A 21,418-nucleotide genomic window follows, 5' to 3' on the forward strand; every position below is an offset into this window, starting at 1 on the left:
CCCCTTCCTCCTCCTCCTCCTCCCCTTCCTCCCTCTTCCTCCCACGTTTCTGCACCTTGGCCTTGTTCTTTTTCTCTATCACGTGCTGCCACTCCCACAGGAACTTGCTGACCCCGAGTGCTTCCCACTTGGCCTGACGAGGAAGAGTTCGGTTAGGAGAGCACGTGCAGGAGGAGTGCGAGGAAGAGGAGGAGCAGGAGCAGGAGCAGTATGAGAGGAGGAGTGAGGGGAGGAGCAGGAGCAGTATGAGAGGAGGAGTGAGGGGAGGAGCAGGAGCAGTATGAGAGGAGGAGTGAGGGGAGGAGCAGGAGCAGTATGAGAGGAGGAGTGAGGGGAGGAGCAGGAGCAGTATGAGAGGAGGAGTGAGGGGAGGAGCAGGAGCAGTATGAGAGGAGGAGTGAGGGGAGGAGCAGGAAGTTCGGGCAGGAGGAGCAAGAACACAGGAAGGAGCAAGCATTTGGACGAAATAATGATCAGAAAGGTTGCAACAATCATTCTTGGCAACAATTCTCGAAACTTGTCAGGGTCAATTGTCGTACCACCGCCATGTCGCCCTTGAATCGTTCAGCCATCATGTGATGATGGAGCGCTTTGAATGAGCTCTGCATCGATCGATGCTTCCATTTCTGCAGCACCGTGAGTTGAGAGCCTTGCCAACGTTGTCCAACAACGTGCATGTTGCGTCATGTCAAGATGTGAGTTGTGTTAAAACAAGATGAAGGTTGTATCAAAACAAGTTGAAGGTTGTATCAAAACAAGATGGAGGTTATATCATATCACAGATCGATGTCTTTTTTGTTGTGTTTGAACAACATGTATGTTTTTGTCTCACCTGAACGATCCCAAACAAGATGTTGCGCAAGTAATCGTCGTTCTCGCATCTCCTCTTGATCTCCTCAACCAGTCGCTGACACTCCTCCTCATCATCGTCTTTCATCTCCCAGCGTGACTGCAAGCATGCGAAACAATGCTTCAGTCTCGTTGTCACAGCAACCAGCCTGTCTTGCTGCTACTCCTCATACTCTGATCTCTTCTTTCCTTGCGAGCTCTTCTCAACTCAATTTGTTTGCGCTACGCATCTCTCTCGCCACCGATGTCAACGTCTTCACCTGCACCAGCAGCTGTCCTGCGATCTTGTCCTCCCCTAAACACAAGGCTGATATCAGGACAGGCAACAAGTTCTCATACGTTGCGATGAATTGACACCAAAGACAAGAAGTTGCAAGACAATCACATCTACTGGACTAGTTACAAACATCCACAACAACAGCACGTCTGCATCCCTTTTCCTCTCAACCTCGCACTTCACAGCTTCATCGCAAACAGGCTCACCCTGTGTTGTCGACTCAAACCAGCCCATCAGGCCCCTGTGATCGCTTCCTCGCTGAACTATGTCTTGCCATTCAGATGGGCGGTGGGCATTCAGAGATGTCTTCTTCAGATCCACCGTCGCCGTTCCCAGCAGAGTCTCTGCCTGTCAGCCAAGTCAGAGCAGCAACATGCTTCTGACGCGCGAAGAACACATCTTCGTCTTTCTCTTCTCTTCTCTTCTCTACACCCATTCATCCTCTTCTTCTCACCCTTCTAATCCTGATTTCAGGTAGATGCAGCTGCTGCTGCACATCCTGCTCCCGCTGCCCCTCCTCCTCCCCATCCTGCTCCCCCACCCCCCTCCTCTCCCTCCTCTCCCACCTCCATCCCTCCCTCTCGTGCCTGCACTCGTCCTTACATCATCCATCTTGTTGTAGCAATCCACGTATACCACTGTCTCATGCAGGCTGGAAGCAGGGGCTGGAACCAGCATCACTCCTGACCAACTGAGGGCCATCAACACATCAACCTTGGGTTGAGAGCGTCTCGTCCCAGTGACAATTTTGACGATGCGACAGGCAAGACGTTTCTCCCATGACTTTGCCGGAACCTGAACCAAACATCTCACGTCGACATGTCTTATCTTGACCCACCGTGACGTGTCAACGTTGACATTTCCTATCCTATCCTATCCTATCCTATCCTATCCTATCCTTGATAGCACTATCTTATCTGATATCTTATCTATTCTTTCACTATCTTCCCTCAGCTGTGTTTGATTGTTCTCTTGCTGATTGTCAACACTGCTAATCCCATTTCCCCCCTTGATCGACAAACCCATTCCTCTCCTCTCCTCTCCTCTCCTCTCCTCTCCTCTCCTCTCCTCTCCTCCCCTCTCCTATCCTCTCCCCCCCCCTCCTCCCATCTCCTCTCCTCCTCTCCTCTCCTCCTCTCTGGGGTAATCGTTGTTCCTCCTCTCTCCTCCTTCCATCACCTTGCCTGACTCGGCAGAAGATCGCAAGTCCAGGTATCCCATCCTCATCGTACAGATCAAGGGGAAGAATCTCCTTCACTTCCATCCCTCCAGCTCGCCCTCCCCTTCCGCCGCTCTCGTCCACCAGCCGTTTCACCACTCCTACTCCTTCACCTCAGTCCTTGTCGAAACCCTTCTCCTCTTGACAGTCTCTGTCTTGTAGGTTTTTCTCATTCTCATCCTCAAAATCTTTACTCCTTCAGGCCCCTTCGCTTCAACCAGACATCACTATCATCTCAAGCATCAACATCATCATGATCATGATTATCACCACCACCACCACCACCATCATCATCATCATCATCATCATCATCATCATCATCATCATCATCACCACCACCACCACCACCACCACCATCATCATCATCATAACCATAACCATCACCATCACCATCATCGTCATCATCGTCGTCTCCCATCGTACTCATCGTCGTCAAAATCCTCTCCTCTCCTCTTCCTTCTGCTCTCCTTCCCTCTCTCCACATCTCATCTCGTACCTTTCGCTATCCTCCCCTCAAGGATGCGGATACTCAAAGTAGCATTCCACTTGCCCTCCACGTGCCAGGACACAGCAAGTGTGAGCTCGGGAAGAGGAGGAGGAGGAGAGGACTGAGGGGGCTGGCAGGGAAGCAGCTTGAGCCGCGAGAGAGACTTTGAAGACGCTGCTTGCTCCTCGCTCTGAAGGGAGAGGGAGGACAGGGAAAGCTCTCCTTCGAGTACCAGCACGTCTTCGTCTCCTTCCTCCCCCCTCCTCCCGTCGCTCGTCGTGCGTTGAGGAGCTTGTGACTTGGAGCTCCTGTGAGAATAGAGCCGATCAGGAGGGGAGGCGAGGGGAGAGGAGAGGAGAGAAGAGGGGAGGGAAGAGGAGAGAAAAGGGGAGGGGAGGAGAGGAGAGGGGAGGGGAGCGGAGAGGAGAGGCAGAGAGGCAGAGAGAGGGGGAAAGAGAGAAGAGAGGATACAACAAGGGGAGAAGAAACTCGAGGATGGAAGGAAGAAGGGCAAGAGATAAAGGAGGACCTTGTCCGTGAGAACATGGTCGCAAGGACGCCCGATGGAGTCCTTGAGATACCTGAGGGACGTCAACGTCAGGGGGTGACGGGGAAAGAGTAGAGGAGGAAGAAAAGAGCAGGAGATGTGGTTCAGAGACGAGAGGAAAGCAGTCAAGTGCAGGGGCTGGGAACAGGGAGGTAGCGAGGAGGAGAAGTACAAGAGGAGCGGGGATGAGAAGGCAGGACGAGGAAAGAGCAGGCAGAAGGGGTTTGGAGTGGAGAGGAAACAGGGCTGGAAGGGGGTAGGGGGAGGAGAGCAGGTAGGAGGGGAGAGGACCGGATGCTGCGCTGGGGGTGCGCGAGATTTCAGGGAAGGAGAAATCATCCTTAGAGCACCAGACCTGTCGTGGAGGAACCAGAAATCAACGTTTGCACAAGAAAAGGCAAGAAGCAACTCAGTCTCAGTCAGGCTGGAAACTTTCATGCCAAAACATCTCAGACTGACTGAACTGAACGCCTGCTGTCAATCGAGGCCAACAATGAATGTAAACCTCTCACAATGCAAAAGAAACTAGGTAAGGTTCAGAGGACATATTTCCTTTCTTCATTCTTTGTTCCCTCCTTGCGTCCCTCCCTCTGTTCTTTCCTTCTTTCCTGTCTCCCTGTCTCCCTCGTTCCTTCCATCCCATATCCCACCTTGCCTGCCTGCCTGCCTGCCTGCCTACTTCCGTCCCTCCGATCTTTCCTTCTTTCCTGTCTCCCCTCCCTCCCTCCTCTCTCTCCAGCACGGCTTACCCGGAACAGCAGCCGTTGCTGCTGCAGGATATTTGCAGTCTGAAGGTCCCAAACCAAGTCCGACGAGTAGATCCAGTCCTCTCCCTTCGCTTCCCTCTTCTTCGCCTTTGTTCGCATGCTCGTGCGGTTGAAGCTTACTTCCAGCACATGCTGCCCTCCTCGCGCCCGCGCCCAGCGGTCGAAGTTCTGTCCTCGGTCCACGTGGAGACGGAGATAGGATCGGCAAGGTTGTTCTGTGGAGGAGGAGCGGGTCAGCAGCAGGACGTCGAAGATGGTGAGGGAGGAAGAAGAGGAGGAGGATGATGAGGGAGAAAGAGGGGGAATGAGAAAGAGTGACGGATGGAAGGAGAGCAGAAGAGACTAGCGTTAAGGTAAGGGCAAGGGAAGTGTAGGAGGAGCCGCAATTTCCGAGCACAGGATAAGTACACCAGGAACGATCAGCACAGGAAACAGCCGGTAGGTGCGATGGCTCGTTTCCCGCTATGTGTACCTTTCCTCACTTGGACGCGAACGGCGCCCAAAGTCTGATCATGAGCAGCATCACAGGATGCCGACCTGTCTGTTGACCTTGTAGAGGCTGTAGAAGGACGTGGAGGGTGAGGGGGACGGTGGTAGAGGAGAAGCTTACTGGTACGGAGGATCCCTCCGGCAACTCGATGCTCCGTTGTTGTTATCTTGAACCATCTCTGCGGTCCTGGTGTCAGAAAATTCCTGCCTGCCTGCCTGCCTGCCCTGCCTGCCTGCCTGCCTGCCTGCCTGCCTGCCTGCCTGCCTGCCTGCCTGCCTGCCTGCCTGCCTGCCTGCCTGCCTGCCTGCCTGCCTGCCTGCCTGCCTGCCTGCCTGCCTGCCCACCTGTCTCTGTCTGTCTCAGTCTCAGCGTCTGCCTCACTTGGGTATTTTGACTTCTCCCTCCCTACACACTTCTGATTGACCTGTTCGCTTGGAACATCCAAGACCTTGATCCGGCTGTACCAGGTCACTACCTGGGCAGGAAGCCTCAGCGCATTCGTCATGTAGAATCTTGACGGTCTCACAGACGGGAGGTTGTACCATCTGTTAACGTTCACACCCCTGCCCTCGTCCCCTGGGGAGGAGGAGGAGTTGCTAACGAGCGCTGCCATCCTCTCGCACAAGGCTCCGTCCAGCGCTTCCAGCAGGTCCACTCTCCCAACCAACGTGCTCTCCCCTCGCTCCCTCCCTCCGCTCTCCCCGTCAAGGGTGCAGCCCCGCAGCTCCAGCACAATCTTCTCCTCCTGCCCATCAGTCGCGTGCACCTCCAGCGTCTCGTTCCAAGGAAGGACTCCCTCCCTACTGTCCGCCAGCATCAAGGGCTTGTGCGGCACCAGGGACGATTCCAAGCTCAGGCTTCCCTTCCTCAGCACAAACTGCAAGTGGCTGTACGACCAAGGGCTAAAGTCGGAGAGCACAACCTCCTTGACCGAAATCGACCAAATCACGTCGATCTCGCTCTCCTCCCTCCTCCCTTGGAACGATCCGCCCATGTCGGACAGCTTACCCTGTCTGAATCTCCCGTGGAGGGACAGCAGCGGCGGATGGATCCTCCACGTCCTCGCGCGCATCAGCAGGTCTGCCATCTTGCCGGTGTTGCTCCTCAACATGGAGAACAACGACATGCTCAACGACTTTCCTCCCTGCTCAGTTCGCAGCAGTCAGAGCCGACGCTTCCACCCAGCACGGCTCGATACCTTGAGGGCCTTCATCAGCAGCGACTGCCTTGGCTGAGGATCTCCTGATCGAGCTTTGTGCAGCAAGACAGGAGGCACTGAGGATACCTTGGACAGCAGTTCGCTATACAGAGACTTCTTCCTTCCTGCCTTTGGCTCCATCTCATGCCGGTGCAAGGCGTCCTTGTGCGAGTTGACATCGCCGTCTCCATGCTCGGAGTGCGGCAGCTCAGTGAAATGCAGATGCCCCGACAGCACTGAAGGCTTTCCCTGCTTCGGGGAGTTCCACACTGTACTCCTCCTCCTCAGCTCTTTCTTGAGCTTTGACTTCTCGCTCGAGGGGGTGGTCTGATAGCGCAGGGGGTCTTTCTTGCTGGCCAGCATGCCTACGTTCTTGTCAGTGCTGACTACGTTGTCAAGAAGCTTGTCGGCGCTGTAGAGACGTGTGACTCAATCTGCGTCGCCCTCCTCCTCCTCCTTCCTCTCAGGCGCACTCCGTCGGTCGCATGCGTGCTGGTTTCAGTTTGCATGCCGGAGTGACTCTTCTCTGCGAGAGAACAAGGAAGGTCAGGGCAGGTATGCATACCAGCACGAGGCTCGGATCGATGTCGCCTCCTCCTCCAACCCCTTCAGCCTCATTATATCATCGCGTTTCATCCTGGGCCCCTTGGCTGCCAACAACAAGAGCAATGAGTGGGTACACCGATCACTAGACCGAGCTTGCTGTGGGCATTACTATTTCATCCTGTCATTCACGGGGTTCTAACTTGGAGTGTATCACAGGGGCGTTGGTATCACAACTCAGTTGCTTCATCTACCAGCATTTCCTCTCAAGTTTCTCCTTGCCTTCTACCTCCTTCCCTAGCCTCGCAGTCCCTCAAGACTCAACTGACGCTCTTTCGCTTCGCTCAGCCTCCTCCAGGACCCTCAGGTGCTGCCCGATGCTCGGCACCCGGTAAAACTCCTGCCCTACCCAGCATTTACATCTTGAAAGCTCATTTGACTTTTTGTTGGGTCGAGCTGCGTGAGTCCGCCTCAGAGAAAAGTTCCGTCGATCCGACTCTGATTCCGGGCAAAATGATGAACTGAATGATCGGCCGCCCGGCCGGGCGGCCCGGGACCGTCACAGTCAGTGCCGCAACTGCCGCCGCTCAGTGCCCCGGCCGCGCCGCACTCAGTGCCACGGTGCGCGGCCCGGCGGCCGCGCATCGGTTACTGATTGACGCTACTGGAGGCCGATGGCATGGGTTAGTAATGCATACTGATACTGAGTCAGCACGTCCCGCCACGGTGCAAACGCATCCGGTCCAGGATCTTTCGTCAGCTCAAGGCCTCCCTGTCCTTCGCTGCCGGCATCATCGCGGGTGCATTCCGAACTCGGAAGTTCCGGTATGCGTCTCATTCCTTCGGCGGCGGCCACAGCCGCACATGAGTCGCTGACACTGGCGGGGGGGAATGTTTGGGGGACAGCAATTGGCAGGATTGGCCCCATGATTTGGTTCTCGCTGTCTTTGCGCAGCCTGAGTGCTACTGTTCTCGCCGTTTGGCCAGTGCGACACTGAGTGCCACGGTGCACGGACGGTCAAGCCTCCCGGAGTCGACTCTCCTGATTGTCCTCGTACTGATCTATAACTTAACTTTGAGTAAAGAAGACTGAGTGTGCACAGCGGCACCCGGCGGCCGGGGGCCTTCAACTCGGAGCACTGGCCGCCAGGCCGCGTTAGGCTCACTTTGAGTAGAGGCTTAGCACATTGAGACAGTCCGATCTGGTCCGAGCGCCCGGCGCCGCCTGCAACCGTGACGGTGCGGCGACCGTACGGTGAGCTCGGAGTCGGCACACTGCGGCAACCCGGCGGAGTCCCTGGGCCCGGCGGTGACTGAAATTCGGACTCAGGAAAATCCGGCCGGGCCCAGTCATCAGTACGGCGGGCCGGCGGCCGGGGCCCTCGGGGGCCGACTCGGAAGTTGCTCAAGTCACAAGGGCCTGATAATACAGTGGTATCGTTCCCTGACGGAGCTTCAAACCTCCGTGACGTTCAGAGCTTCAACCCCCCCCGTTCAAAATATCAGAACAAAGCTTCAAGTTCGCAACATTCCAAACTGCCCAGTGCAACGTTCATGAGCCTAGTAATCAACACAGCGCATCGATGGCATTCGACTGACAGGGAAGTATCCTCCATCAGGCACAGGCACTTGATGTCTCTCATTAGCTCCAGTAAGATCGAAAAGGGCGCATGAAGTCACATCGCGTGAGTGAGCCTGTCAGCACGTTCTTATCCCTCGCCATAAGGTGGAGTTGTTCAGTCAAATCTAAATATACTGTTGCTATTGCTGCCTTGGGGGTTGGAACAGTGGGAGGGGAGTTCGGAAAATGGACTCAGCAAGAGCACGCCATTCTGCCATGCTGTACTCAAGTTCCCATCGGGATGCCATTGCTGCAAGACCATGGCACATTGATGTGTTGTTCATTGTGTTGTAATCTAGACAACGATTTTGAGCGAGATTAAGAATCTTGCATACGTTGATCAAATCACGTGTGAACATTCTTTTCCTGGTCCTTTTTGTTCATCCAAGTCCTTGTGTTTCTGGTTGGACAGCATAGGCATACATTGCTTTTGCTAACTTGGAGGTAGCAAGGAAAAACGCCGGAAAAACGGTGTTTTCCATGATATGGCATATCATCTTGCAAAATCATATGTCCTGTCGAAATACAGTGAACCACTCATTTTCATCAATTGTTTGAGAGTCAAGTGGTTCGTGCAAGACTTCCATCCACAAGTTGTATCAATCACTAATGCTGGTTGAGCAAGATGAAGGACGTAGATCGTCAATGATTTGTCAAACTGGTCCAGGTTGTAAAATCCAATACAATGCACCTGCTTGTGTTGAGGTGTTCGGAACGTTTTGTAGGTCTGAAATGTCACCAGCATCTACAAAGTCCTGTCAAACCAGGAAAGAATGATGTCTATCTGTCCTTGTTTGTCACGAGGACAATCTCTTCAGTGTTCACAAGAGGCTTGCATGAGAAAACATTGTTTCATTGAAATTCAAAATAGTTCTATACATTACAACAACAGTTCATCGCCAGTCGCTGCCAGGATTGGCTGTCTATTTCTATCTGAGACCAATTTCATTGCGTGTTCTAGTGCCTCAAGCTGCTTACTCCGTGACGGGCATCCGTACTTCCAACTCCTGCATTCCTCTGACAGTGGGAAGGGCTTGTCGTTGCATTCGCTAGCATGTTGGAGTTTCAACTCGTCTCTGAATCTCTTGGAGATGTCCCGGAGGGAGGAAAAGTCGACTTCGGCAGATGATGTTTCTGGAACAGGCTCCAAGAAGGAGAGGTCGCGGAAGCTGGGTTGATCACCGAAGTCCATGATGTCGTTTGTGTTCATGTTCGAATAGCGAGGATGTAGATAGTTTTGTATGCAAGTGGTAGGGCTAGAAGTTTGAACGTGGCAGTGCGAGGGAAAGCAAGGGGATAAAGACTGCAGGGCTTCGCTCGTGTTGATATACGAAGGGCTGGGAAGACATCTTAAATCAGCAATACCTGGCATGCTATCTAAATACCTAGGGGGTGGGTACATGCTGGTACTAAATTCAAGTCTTAAGTAGGAAAGGGTGGGTAGTCACGTTCACGTCAACCAGCCATAGAGGATGTGAAACGATGCGTATCCAATCGGAGTGAGCTCGAACCGTTGCGTTTCAGAAGGTCAGAGCGGACAAGCATGGAGTTACCATGCCCTCTCGTGATGAGAAATATCCCAATCGCACCTCTTCGTCTGCAGGTCCGGCTGCTCCCGCCCAAGAGGTCAAGGGGTGCCTTTGCGTCCTCTGCAACCCCGGGACTGTTCCTGATGGTAGCCCTCCTGCCGGTTAAAACACCGATAAGGATCTGAGGTGGGCCCGTGATGTCGTAACAATGGCTCTGTGTTGCTGTCTCGCAGGGTAAGTCATAGGAAGAGGAGTATTCCATGCTTGCTGCCCCATTACTCTTCAAGAAGTCAGAGCTTTGACTGGTAACGTGATGAAAACACAAGTTAAAGCTTGCAGCTGATCCTTTACGAGGGTCAGCGCACCCACCCCTGTCTTGCCCACCACCCCCTCATATCTCCAACTCTAACCCCCCTTTTCCCTAGGGTCCCCCGCAGAAGGTTTAGAATGCGGTCTGATAACTGTAGGGACATGAGACCTCGTGGAGTCTTAAGGAGAGCGGATCATAGCGAGGCGGGTTGGCAATCGATGATGGTCGATGACTGTCGAAGAGGATACCACGTAAAGCAGCGCTGAAACTTCTTCGGAAAGCGAAATGGCCTGTTTTGAAGTAAATCTGCATCCACACATGGGTGCCATATCACTATAAGACCTCAAATCGCAACGCTTCACTCAAATTACAATCATTTCCCCCCGTGCTAGGGAGTCAGCGATGCACGCACCCACCGATCTAATAAGGAGACCATCATATCCGCCTCCCGCACACCTTCAGAGCTTAAAGAACGGCAACCCAACAGCCTCTGCTACCCTTACATTCCACACCTGTAGCTTGCTTCACAGCACATTCAGGATGAGTATTGACATGGACGATCAACCCAGCTTCGAGGACCTAGGCATGGCAGGCGAGGGCACAGAGGCAAGCGACGATGAAGATGATGTTGACCTGTCCTCTCTTCGGGAGATCTCGAAGAGGTTCAGAGAAGAGCTGAAGCTGCAGGGAGGCTGTGAAGTACCTTTGCTTGCTGAAGAACAGAGAAGGGAGAAGTATGGGTGCCCCCCAAGAAGCAAGCAGCTTGAAGCGCTAGAACATTCGATCATACTGCTGGGAAACCGCAGCAGAAGGGCAGTCGTGTCTGCGACGGGAGAAGAGCTGTTGATATGAATAGAATCACAGATATGTATTGTATTTTATGGATTAAATGGAAATAGCTAGAATGCATCGCAAATATGTGTGTTGTATTTAGATCTGTGCGTCGGTTTTATAAGTCAATCTGCCAACAAGTTCACTGTTGAAGAATATCAATTCACACAATAACTTTTATTCTTCAACCTTTCGATTTTAGAGGAAGAAGTACCTCAGTCGAGTATAGGTTTCAATGCACAAAAATAATGCATCGTTCAAAGGTGTCTAAGATTTTGGATCTAAGATTTTTCAAGTGGATCTAAGATTTTTTAGGTCAGATCAATTTTTCTTAGCAATCGATTTCGCGATCATGAAAGGTGCAGTTTTGACTGTGGAAGAGTTTTTCATCGAACGAATTTCCATAGTATGCGAGTATAAATCATGAAAATCCCTTTTTACCATTTGATACAAGGTGTTGTCAAAGGCATAATTTTAAGAAGATACAGACATCAGAAAGTACCAGATGTTGTTTAGCTTCAAATACAATACTCGTTTGATGAAACATTGTTCCAAGTGACTTCGTCAAGCTCTGGAGAATGTGGACGGGACAAGTGAAGGAATTACAAGATGTCAGTCTTGTTGTATACACAACCTTGCGTAAGACCTTGAGCTCAGATGATCTTAGGATCACTGTTTATTAAGCACACGTAGTTATCAGATCAGCAGCACCACATGCATCGATCTGCATCGTCGTTCTATTTCCTACGCCATGCCCAAGAAGCGTCCGGCATGAGTCCAGAATACAACAAGTCTGCTCTTTAAAGGATGATCCAAAGCCAAACCTCTGCTGTTTCATCCACTCTGGATCAGCAGAAAGTAGGAACTCAACACAATTCTACACATTGCGTCAAGTCGTCAGGGTTGCTGTTACCGAAATGCGGAGATACATTACCTAAACAGGGCCAGGGGACTGCATGTAGCATTGGAGAGAGTTTTGAAAGGGCAGTGGGTAAGATTTTTGTCTCAATCTAGCTATAGGCAATACAATTGGCTTGACCTTGACTTGATTTTATTCACAACGCTTCATACCACATTCCCATCTCCCTCTATTTACATCCGCCTGCACTCCCCTACCTCAGGCAGGCGCTTTTTTTATGTCCTCTCTCGCCTCCCCCTACTGACAAAAGCTTGCTGCCATCCCCATCGCCCCTACTATCATGCTCGACGCGATGTTCATCCCCAGTATCCACACGGTTGCTCTCCAGGCGCCTGAGTCGACCTTGAACTGCTGCTTGGTAGAAGGCTTGCGGGGGAAGGAGGCAGCGGCTTCTTCGGCTGAGTAGTAGACGGGGATGTTGAGATCGATGGGCTGGTAGCCGAGGATGGGGTGGAGCGCAAGGTAGTGAAGGCGCTTGGTCTCGAGGGGGAGAGCAGAGGAGGAGGAGGAGCTTGTAGTCATGGGTAGTGCGGGCTGGAGGGGGAGAACTGTGGGCAGATTGTGCTGTGGGAGAAGGCGGAGGCGCTTTTGTAGACTAGCAGTGCTGACACGACCTCATGACTGTCAGCAACTATTCAACGCAGATGTTATCATTAGACTTTACTACACTCAGATGCGCCGCGACCAAATGCTTTTCTGTAAGGTCAGATCGGATTGTATCTCAAAAATGTTTTAAAATCACACATTGCTGACAAAGAACAGCATGACTGGTGAAGAAGCTTCCAGCTTTGCTTACAGGAATGCAAACGTAGATGTTATCATGACTCTTTACTACCCCAAGATCAGCAGCTCCTTGTCAGCACTGCTAGTCTACAAAAGCGCCTCCGCCTTCTCCCACAGCCCAATCTCCCCAAAGTTCTCCCCCTCCAGCCCGCACTACCCATGACTACAAGCTCCTCCTCCTCCTCTGCTCTCCCCCTCGAGACCAAGCGCCTTCACTACCTCGCGCTCCATCCCATCCTCGGCTACCAGCCCATCGATCTCAACATCCCCGTCTACTACTCAGCCGAAGAAGCCGCTGCCTCCTTCCCCCGCAAGCCTTCTACTCAGCAGCAGTTCAAGGTCGACGCAGGCGCCTGGAGAGCAACCGTGTGGATACTGGGGATGAACATCGCGTCGAGCATGATAGTAGGGGCGATGGGGATGGCAGCAAGCTTTTGTCAGTAGGGGAGGCAAGAGGGGGTGCCTGAATAGGCAAGTAGATGTAAATAGGAATCTGGTATCTATGTCATTGTGAATGAAATCAAGTCAAGCTAAATTCAAACTGGAGGAGAAAACACTCATAACATGAATCACTCTTCCATGGTTATACCGTGGAATTTTGTGAAAGTTGTTTCTATCCTGTTGATACCGTAGTTTCCTGCGTCGGATAGAATCACAGAACCTTCTTTTCTTCATTGGATTGGAATGTACGACAAATTCATCAAATCTACATGGAGTTAATCATAATATGATAGATCGACGTGTATGAACGCATATTATTTGCTGACATCCTATTCTTGAATTCACGAAGTCTTTCAATCGCCGTTCCCAATCAAGATCGCTTGACTACAAACATTTCTTGCGATCTTCAAAAACAATCATAAGGCTTGATAAGAGACATTTGCGCTTGTTTATTGCCTATTTGAAAGAGGTACAGATTGCTGACGACGAATTGCGTAGCATCGTGATGGGCTTTCACCCTCAAGTCTATTAGAAATTTATCTTATGCTCCAGTAAACTGATTTCCCACCTCGTCCTGGTCAACATAATATTCAATGTGTTGATTTGCTCTACCAGGGACCAGTCTCCTTGCTGCTCGTTTTGGGAGAAACCTTGCTGTTTAGTGTAACACTTGATGGGTTGAGAGAATTCCGCAACGAGAGAGACGCTTGCTTTTCCATTTGTGACTGCATGCGGATGGATCAAGTATTGCGTGATAGAGAAAGACAATGCATCATCGCTTTATGTTTGTACAAGCTCAACTATACCCTTGACCCTCCCATGAACAATCTTATCAATATACCCGCGTGCCCCGATATTTGGCGATTTCAAGCTTTAGAGAACAGCAGTATATCAGCAGTTTAGTGAGCTGGAGCAAAATAATCTGATCGTCAAACAATTTTGTTTTTCGTTTCAAGAGAAGTTCTCCCATGATCACCTGTCAATATCTGCCTTTCAATGTAGAAAAGCAGTGAAGAATTCTTTCAGCGCCTTTTGCAAAAATAATGGCCAGACAGAAAATCGCTTCGAGAATCAACAAGATTATTCATTTTATTGCAGGAATGTTTTACAAATTTACAAGACTAGGTCTTCACCAGTCGCTGAAATAATTTGAGGTCGATTTTTGTCTTCAATCAATCTCAATGAATGCACAAGTGCTTCGAGTTGTTTGCTTCTTGACGGGCAGCCGTAAACTTCCTTTCGGTCTTCCTCTGACAGCGGAAGGATTGCTTTGCAGTAGCATGCTCTATCTTGAAAATTGATCTCTTCTTGAACCCTCCTAGAGATGTCCCTCAAAGATGAAACTTCCGCATCCTCAGTATCGTTGTCAAAGCTTGCTAGGGAGAGATCAGGAAAACTGGGCTGTTCGTCGATTTCGAGGCTCATTGCTGGTGTAGTCAAAGAAAGGGAGGACAGTTCGATGTCAACCAAAGGGAGGACAGTTCGATGTCAACCAAAGGGAGGATAGTTCGATGTCAACGAGCTTCTTGACAGGCAGGTGAAGAAGAACAGGATCGCACTTGCGTTATGGAGAGTTCCGGGAGGATAGGTTTGCGATTTCTATCTCACCTTGCCTTTTATATACAACACGGGAGGTGAGGTTCATGGAATATCCTCTTTTGACAGGGGGTGGGTCCTTGCTCCTGGTACAAATAAAAGGGTTGATGTGGATAGACCAGGGGTGGGTACTTACACCTCTCCCTGCAAAACCTCTTCGGGATATGTATGAGAGGATGCGTTCTTTGCCTAGTTTGTCTCGTTCGAAAATGAGGGGGTAGGGGTGACTCTTAAAGTACCAAAATCCTCGAAATTCTGAGGAAAACATCGAGGGGTGGGTAGTATAGTGGGTAGTATAAACCCCTTGGAGTAGATCCATGGCCGTGGTTTTAACTCTTTGTCACGTTACTAGGCAAAGTCAGGTCATGTTTCAACTCCTTGATAAAATACAGCGATTGATGAGTCCAGAACATTGTCGGTATCGTGACAGGTATCAACATCGGTTCGTTCGGTCATCCTGCACGATACTCGTCATGGTCCTAGCTGGCCAGTCCCATGCAGTCGATTTGACTGGTAGTACTAGTAAACGGCCCGGCCCGGTTTGGGCCCGGCTCGGGGTCTTGATCCGAAAGCCCCGGCCCCGAATATCCCGGCCCGGCACAAGGTGAAATGGTTGAGGTACGGTAGAGGTCGCCCACGATTCACAACTTCATGTTCAGTCGGAGCACGGATCGCCTGCAGCTGCTCGAGACGGCAAGAAACCGTTCACTTAACTTTGAGTTCAGATTGATGGCAAAGTTTCTTCTAACACTTACAGGTTCTTCTTGCCAAACACTACAAAAAACTTTGCGCGTCTCCATGCTAGGAGGTCGGGAAGCGCAAGGGCTATCATTAAAGTCTTGCAGCGACAGAAACGTAACTCTTGCAGCAATGAATTTTGTAGTTACAGCAACAAATCTTGTAGACAGATTTCTGCACTGGCACCCAGATACCCTCTTAGTCTCCTCATTTTGACAAGTGCACGGGGCCAATATCGCATCCTTGAGAGATGATGTAAACTTCCTCGCAACCACTGCAGAGCAGTATTGACAAATGCAAGCATCAGATTTGATTTGACGAAGCAATGTGGTAAGGCGGGCAATAAGTTTGGGTTTTCCGCGCACGAGGGGACTCGAAAGTTGGAGCCCAGAGGAATTTACGTTCTTGCATGATTGTCGTTTCTATAGGCCCAGCATGTCTTTCCCCAACAAATTTATTCCGTCGCTGCAAGAGTAACAACTCTGTTACTACAAGAGTTACGTTTCTGTCGCTGCAAGAGGACAGGGTTTATTTTGACCACCATTCAATGCTAAACCTTGCCTGCGGGTCAAACTACAATCTGTATAGACTTGACCTGTCGCGTGGCCGATGTTGCCATTGGCCGTGGCGCCCTCATTCAGTGCGTTCCGTGTTAGCAGTGAGACGGTCCCAAGAGAGTTAAGGTCTCGTGAATTCACCTGCTGATTCTAACGATCGCCAAGTGCCCCAGCATTCCCTTTCGTGATTCATGCATAAGCTCGATGGTTAATATGTTCCTGGAAAAGAAAAACTACTTTGCTCGTTCCATGATTGTGGATGAGAAAGTTCTTGGAGCCTCGCAGTCATTTCAGACCCAGACAAAACACAACTTACATGATACACCAGTTTGTCGTTTCTTTTGTCAGTCTCAAACCCTCAAGTTGTCTTAAACATAGACAAATAGAACCGAAGCTTTCTGAAGGACGAGCTGCTCTATGTTGTTTATCCATTAACATTCACAACATGATACGACTTTACAAGAGAGCACAACAATTTTATTTGCTTGCTTGTAAACTTTGTCTGCCTGAGCATACCGATGATAGTTTGCATCGGAGTGCAGAAAGTTTAGGTAGCTCAACAGACAACTTTCAACATCATCCTAAGGAGAGGATGCATATCAATCGATGGTTGACATGCATGTTATTTCACGGGAATGAACTCGTTTACTGACTACAGGATTGTGAAAACTCAATCCGAAGTATGTTTTTTCACACCCCAACAGTTTTACAAACGCACGAGACCATGCATATGTTACAAGCGTTTATGAAATAATGTACAATGCCGAAGGAGCAGTAGCTAAGTCACAAATTTCCCCTAATCTAGAGAACGTTTAGTCTTGGTAGGAACGTAATCATGCCGAGGATGGCGAACATCAGAATGTTTACAATCACGATGGTGATCAAAACCGGATTCAATGCTTCATCCCATTTGATGGCCTTGCACGTTTGCGTCTCTCCACATGGCACTGGCTTGATTCTATCCACGTCTTGTTGAGTATACACAAGAGGAATTTGGAGGTCAATCTGTTGAACTCCCAAAAACATGTGCTCTGCTACGACGTGGATGTTCTTGAATTCCCGCAGAGGAGGCAAGAGCTTCTCCTCTTTGCATAGCTCGCGTTCACTCCTGTTGCCACTCAGTTCTCTAACAGCTTCCTGCATGTCCAACACGTCTTGTTCGTAGCTGTGCATAGCTTGATGGAAATCACCCTGGCGCAAGCGCCGTGGTCTTGCGAATGGTGGGTCTGGCTAAGGGGGCTTTGTATTTTCATATCTGAGGCACCATCCCCTGGACCTCGTGACTTTCATCAGCAATATCAGCATTTCTGGTCCCGTGCGCACTGGAACGACCTATAAAAGCATCGTTTCGGATCTTACTGTTTACATCTACACTAAATTGCAAAACCTACTCAGGAACATTGCAAGGGTATCAGAGTACCCCTGAAAAAATCCGACTTTACACCCGGTACTTAAGCTTCAATTGTGCACCCCCACCCCCTGAAATCATCAGGTCACGAGGAGAACAATATTCTGTAAGGCCTGTCACATGGCCACCTGTCATCATCCCTTGTTCCTTACATTTTACAGAGGGCCCCGTCTCCGTCACGACTGCTCTATCGGACTCTACCGCCGAAACATACTCAGTACTGCTTCTTTACTTAAAGTTAAGTTATTTTTTATTAAAGAGTTTTAAATCAAAAGATTAGTACCAGTGTCGAGGCACCCCGGGCTGCAATCGGACTGGGTCGCCCTCGGCCCGTCATCATACCGTTAAACCGTTATTTTTGTTAACTCGTTACGTGGCCGTTACGATTTTTCCTTGCACGGTCATTTCCATTTCAGCGGAATGACCGTACCGTCCGTCATTCCCCCGGCTCCCGCTATGGCGCCATCAACTCAAGTCATGGCAGCCGCGTCCTCTGAAGGGAGGGCCTGAGAGGAAGGGAGGTGGGCTGAGCGAACTTCCGACCCGGCGGGGCGGGACTCTGGGAGGAGCCTGAGCTGCCAGTCGTCTTAGGCCACTTGGTACCTGAGCCTGTATGCAAGCGTAGTATGCAGGGTTGAGAATACCAGGCTCGTGAACTTTGGAACCAGGGAGAGGATTGATGGCCGCACTGACGTCATGGCAACCGTAGAACTCTTTGCTAAATCGACTCGAAAGATGCATAGGAGGAGCAGGAGCAGGAGCAGCATGAGCAGGAGCAGCAGGAGCAGCAGCAGGAGAGAAGCACAGGCAGAGAAGAACGACGATGCATATAGTAGAGCCTTGCAAACTCTAGGAAAAGACACGGTGTACATATGGATCTCGTAGACTCATCGCGAACCTCTCTCGCTCCCTTGTTGTGCCTCCTGAAGCTAGTTGAGGCTCCCCAATACCCCCCAGCGTCTTGTCCCGTCGGCATGAATGTCAAACCATCCTTTGATGTGACGGCAGCTTTCAGGATCGTGAGGGGATGGGGCAGGCGCATAGTTCCGACAAGTCGAGCAGGTCTGTTGGAGACCCATGTCATAGACACATGCCTTTCCCCTTGACCCCAACCCCACCTCCGTCCCCTAGTCGCAATCTTGCGATCCCCTGATCGTACAAATCTTGATTTCTGCTACGTTCCCGTTCCTTTCGCCTGTATTCCCTTCCTCTCCTCCCTACAACCACCACCTCCTCCTCTCCCTCCCTCCTCCTCCTCCCCCCCTCCTCATCCTCTTCTTTTCCGTCCTCGTCCCCTTCTTTTCCATCCTTCTCCCCTCCTCCTCCTTTCTTCCCTCCTCCTCTTTCCCACCCTCTTCCTCGAATATTTCTCTCTCTTCCTTTCTCCTACATACTGCCTCTGCATCCCCACGGTGACCGTACTGTAGAGCTTGTCTGGGCCTAGATATAGGCTGCTGCAGCGACGGAAAGGATGGGCCCTCCTTGCCGCCTTATCATAAGTTTGGTAACCACGGCCGGTCTTCACAGCAGACATGGAGAGAGGAGGTGAGCAGGAGCAGGAGCAGGAGCAAGTGGAGGAGCAGGAGCAGGAGCAGGAGCAGGAGCAGGAGCAGGAGCAAGTGGAGGAGCAGGAGCAGGAGCAGGAGCAGGAGGCAGTCAATCCAGCTCGTCGAGCTGAGAAGCCCAGCCCGTCTTCTTCAGTTTGACTTCAACCCTCGTCATGGTCCGGAGCAGAGACCGGGAGAGGCGAAGAGACAAGAAGCAGGAGCAGGAGCAGGAGCAGAAAGAGATGGAGCAGGAGCAGGAGCAGGAGCAGGAGCAGGAGCAGCAACACCAGCATCAGCAGCAAGCATGCAAGTTTCTCAGCACAGAGGAGCATCGGCGATGGATGGGGAGGAGGCAGAACAACGGGGCAGGACACAGCAAACGAGCGCAAGGCAGGCAGGGCAGGAGGAGGAGGCGATGGAGCAGAGGCGAGGGTCAGACGAGAAGCAGGAGGAGGTGAAGGAGGCGCGACGGCGGCAGCAGCGGGTAGAGGAAGAGCTAGGTGTGTCTACCCTGGACCTCGCCCTTCCCTCCTCGCTGACTGACTTATCAGCAATTGCTCGTCAAGAAGCGGAAAGATTGAGGCAGGAACTGATGGCTCTCAAGGTTGCTTCCTCTGTACCCTTGTTCTTTCATTCCCCTCTTCCTCCTCCTTCTACTCCCCGTTGTCCTCGTGTCTCTACTACTTTTCTCCTCCTCTTCTTCTTTCTTCTCTCCTCCTCCACCACCTCCTCTTCAAACTAATACTCCTCCTCGTCCTCGTCCTCGTCCTCGTCCTCGTCCTCGTCCTCGTCCTCGTCCTCGTCCTTCTCCTCCTCCTCCTCCTCCTCCTCCTCCTCCTCCTCCTCCTCCTCCTCCTCCTCCTCCTCCTCCTCCTCCTCTTCCTCATCCGTTCCTTTCATTTCTTCTGAGTTGCAAGCAGGAGAAGGAGGTGGAACGTACTCGAAACGACATCGAGTACGCCAACAAGCTGGGGGACGCGCAAAAGTGAGAAAGAAAGAGACGGGGGAGGAGAGCGAGAAGAGAAGAAGAGCAGAGCAGTGGGAAGGACAGTGGAGAAGGAAATTCATTATAGGGGAAGAGGAGAGGAAAGAAGGGAGGAGAGAAGAAGGGGAGGATCCGGAGAGGGAGCAGGAGCAGAAGCAGGAGCAGACGCAAGGAAGAGTAGGAAGAGGAGGAGGAGGAGGAGGAGGCCCAGGGCGATTGATCCTGTTGACACGATGGCAGGCGCTTGGGAGCAGCTACGGCAAGGAATGCAAGGGCAGGGGGACTGAGGAAGGGAGAGGGAAGTGGAAGAGGAATGGAGGGGAAGGAGGGAGATGAGAAGCATGTTGATGTTCATGCAGGCAAGGCAGCAGATCCGCACGCTTTCAAACTTGCCGGACCTGGAGGACGTAGAGGTGCGAGTGAAGTTTTGTTCCGCTCCTCACCCTCACCCTTATCATCATTACCAACATTGTCGTCGCCCTCATCATCATCATCATCAGCAGCAGTAGCAGCAGCAGCAGCAGCAGCAGCAGCAGCAGCAGTAGCAGCAGCAGCAGCAGCATCATCATCATCATCATCAACATCATCATCTTTCCCCTTCGCTAACACTTCCTCTTCTTCTTCTTTCCCCGTGTTCTCCTTCGAGATTGTGCTCGTGAACTTAAAGTTGATCGCAGGACCCCCTTCTAGCCGACCTGACAGTACCGGTGCCGCATGCTCTAGCCCCTGTGCTCCTTTACTGACTGTTTGCAGGGCTCGCGTGAGCTGCCTGGTGAGCCAGAGACGAGGATACGAAGAAAGGCAGAGAGGAGAGGAGAGGAGAGGAGAGGAGAGGAGGAGGGAGGAGGGAGGAAGGCCATGAGATAGAGTGGAAGAAGAAAGTTGAGGGAGGAGGAGGAGGAGGAGGAGGAGGAGGAGGAGGAGGAGGATTTGTGGAAATCCAAGATGATACTGAATTCTTCTGCAGGAAGCAAACCATCTAAGCAGCCAAGCTTGGAGAACGTGAGACGTGGGGAAGGGGCAGGAAGAGAGGAAGAACACGTGAGGGGGGCAGCAGGCAAAGCTAGAGGGACACCAGAGGAGGGAGGACGCGCAAGGACAGGAGGGAGTAGATGAAAGAAGGGGGAAGGAGTACCAGTAGGAGAGAGAGGAGGAGAGCGGGAGGGGAGGAGGGAGAAGGAGGGAGAGGAGGAGAGGAGGAAGAGGGGAGGGGAGGAGGATTGCAGCTGACGGGTCGGTCAGGCTCTTGAGCGACTTGAGAGGGCCAAGAAGAAGTTGAACGAGATGTCGGTGGGCGAGAAGGGGAAGACAAACTACGAGGTGTGATGAAGGAGTGAAGAGAACAGACAGCGGAGAGAAGGGGGGGGAGGACAGGGACAGGACAGGGACAGGACAGGACAGGACAGGACAGGGACAGGGACAGGACAGGGAGAGGAGAAGGACCCGACGAGAAAGAGGAGAGGGAGAGGAAAAGGAAGGAAGGGCCAAGGTGGGAACCGTGAGGGGAAAAAGGATTTGCATGGAAGGAGTTGAACACCAACCCTTACCCAAAAAACTTGTTTAAAGAAAAGGGAAAAAGGACCTTGGTAACTTTTTCCAAAATTCCTTCCCTCCCTCCCATCAACCTCCATCCTGGGTCACCGAATTTGAAAAGGACCGCCACGCCCCCTCCCCAAAGAATACCTTGCTCTCCTGGCTTCTGTTCCAAACAAATGACGGGGCCCTTGGGGGTTTTAATTATTAAAAAGGCCCCCCCCCCTTTTTTTTTTTCCTGGC

The 21,418-nt window shown here is 51.5% G+C and overlaps 7 protein-coding genes across 7 annotated transcripts in view; 2 read left to right on the forward strand and 5 right to left on the reverse strand.

Annotated features, from left to right (window-relative positions):
• The window catches only part of GUITHDRAFT_117221 (hypothetical protein), a gene marked incomplete at both ends in the record, with an annotated part of 3,129 nt that extends 1,143 nt beyond the window's left edge, over positions 1–1,986 (reverse strand). Inside the window, 8 exons of the mRNA XM_005823489.1 lie at positions 56–133; positions 543–626; positions 833–949; positions 1,110–1,144; positions 1,189–1,474; positions 1,730–1,791; positions 1,841–1,921; positions 1,965–1,986. Coding sequence (XP_005823546.1) covers positions 56–133; positions 543–626; positions 833–949; positions 1,110–1,144; positions 1,189–1,474; positions 1,730–1,791; positions 1,841–1,921; positions 1,965–1,986 — 765 coding nt within the window. The remainder of the gene's footprint in view (positions 1–55; positions 134–542; positions 627–832; positions 950–1,109; positions 1,145–1,188; positions 1,475–1,729; positions 1,792–1,840; positions 1,922–1,964) is intronic.
• Positions 1,987–4,624: 2,638 nt separating this feature from the next.
• GUITHDRAFT_145627 (hypothetical protein) lies at positions 4,625–6,470 on the reverse strand (the record flags this gene model as incomplete). The annotated part of the gene is made up of 5 exons (XM_005823490.1): positions 4,625–4,695; positions 4,757–4,814; positions 5,112–5,780; positions 5,835–6,246; positions 6,400–6,470. The coding sequence occupies 5 exons, from the start codon at positions 6,468–6,470 to the stop codon at positions 4,625–4,627; spliced, it is 1,281 nt and encodes a 426-aa protein (XP_005823547.1).
• Positions 6,471–8,878: 2,408 nt separating this feature from the next.
• On the reverse strand, positions 8,879–9,208 carry GUITHDRAFT_117223 (hypothetical protein; the record flags this gene model as incomplete). Its single annotated transcript, XM_005823491.1, has 1 exon — positions 8,879–9,208. The coding sequence occupies one exon, from the start codon at positions 9,206–9,208 to the stop codon at positions 8,879–8,881; it is 330 nt and encodes a 109-aa protein (XP_005823548.1).
• Positions 9,209–11,702: 2,494 nt separating this feature from the next.
• Positions 11,703–12,127, reverse strand: GUITHDRAFT_155194 (hypothetical protein). Its single transcript, XM_005823492.1, has one exon. It carries the CDS (start codon positions 12,107–12,109, stop codon positions 11,825–11,827), a length of 285 nt encoding a protein of 94 aa, XP_005823549.1. The 5' UTR covers positions 12,110–12,127; the 3' UTR covers positions 11,703–11,824.
• Positions 12,128–12,511: 384 nt separating this feature from the next.
• Positions 12,512–12,900, forward strand: GUITHDRAFT_155195 (hypothetical protein). Its single transcript, XM_005823493.1, is given in 3 exon segments — positions 12,512–12,817; positions 12,849–12,859; positions 12,879–12,900. The coding sequence occupies 1 exon segment, from the start codon at positions 12,530–12,532 to the stop codon at positions 12,812–12,814; it is 285 nt and encodes a 94-aa protein (XP_005823550.1). The 5' UTR covers positions 12,512–12,529; the 3' UTR covers positions 12,815–12,817; positions 12,849–12,859; positions 12,879–12,900.
• A 3,529-nt stretch (positions 12,901–16,429) lies between these two features.
• GUITHDRAFT_155196 (hypothetical protein) lies at positions 16,430–16,903 on the reverse strand. Its single transcript, XM_005823494.1, has one exon. The coding sequence runs from the start codon at positions 16,873–16,875 to the stop codon at positions 16,504–16,506; it is 372 nt and encodes a 123-aa protein (XP_005823551.1). The 5' UTR covers positions 16,876–16,903; the 3' UTR covers positions 16,430–16,503.
• A 2,058-nt stretch (positions 16,904–18,961) lies between these two features.
• On the forward strand, positions 18,962–20,968 carry GUITHDRAFT_117227 (hypothetical protein; the record flags this gene model as incomplete). The annotated part of the gene is made up of 6 exons (XM_005823495.1): positions 18,962–19,157; positions 19,209–19,261; positions 19,578–19,642; positions 19,883–20,055; positions 20,610–20,644; positions 20,885–20,968. The coding sequence occupies 6 exons, from the start codon at positions 18,962–18,964 to the stop codon at positions 20,966–20,968; spliced, it is 606 nt and encodes a 201-aa protein (XP_005823552.1).
• Between the last annotated feature and the right edge of the window lie 450 nt (positions 20,969–21,418).

Source organism: Guillardia theta (assembly GCF_000315625.1).
Source record: "Guillardia theta CCMP2712 unplaced genomic scaffold GUITHscaffold_107, whole genome shotgun sequence".
Lineage (NCBI taxonomy): Eukaryota > Cryptophyceae > Pyrenomonadales > Geminigeraceae > Guillardia > Guillardia theta.

Bases quoted from the DNA above. Each gene is read 5' to 3' on its own strand.
- GUITHDRAFT_155194 (XM_005823492.1), bottom strand. From the start codon at position 12,109: ATGACTACAAGCTCCTCCTCCTCCTCTGCTCTCCCCCTCGAGACCAAG.
- GUITHDRAFT_155195 (XM_005823493.1), top strand. From the start codon at position 12,530: ATGACTACAAGCTCCTCCTCCTCCTCTGCTCTCCCCCTCGAGACCAAG.
- GUITHDRAFT_155196 (XM_005823494.1), bottom strand. From the start codon at position 16,875: ATGCACAGCTACGAACAAGACGTGTTGGACATGCAGGAAGCTGTTAGA.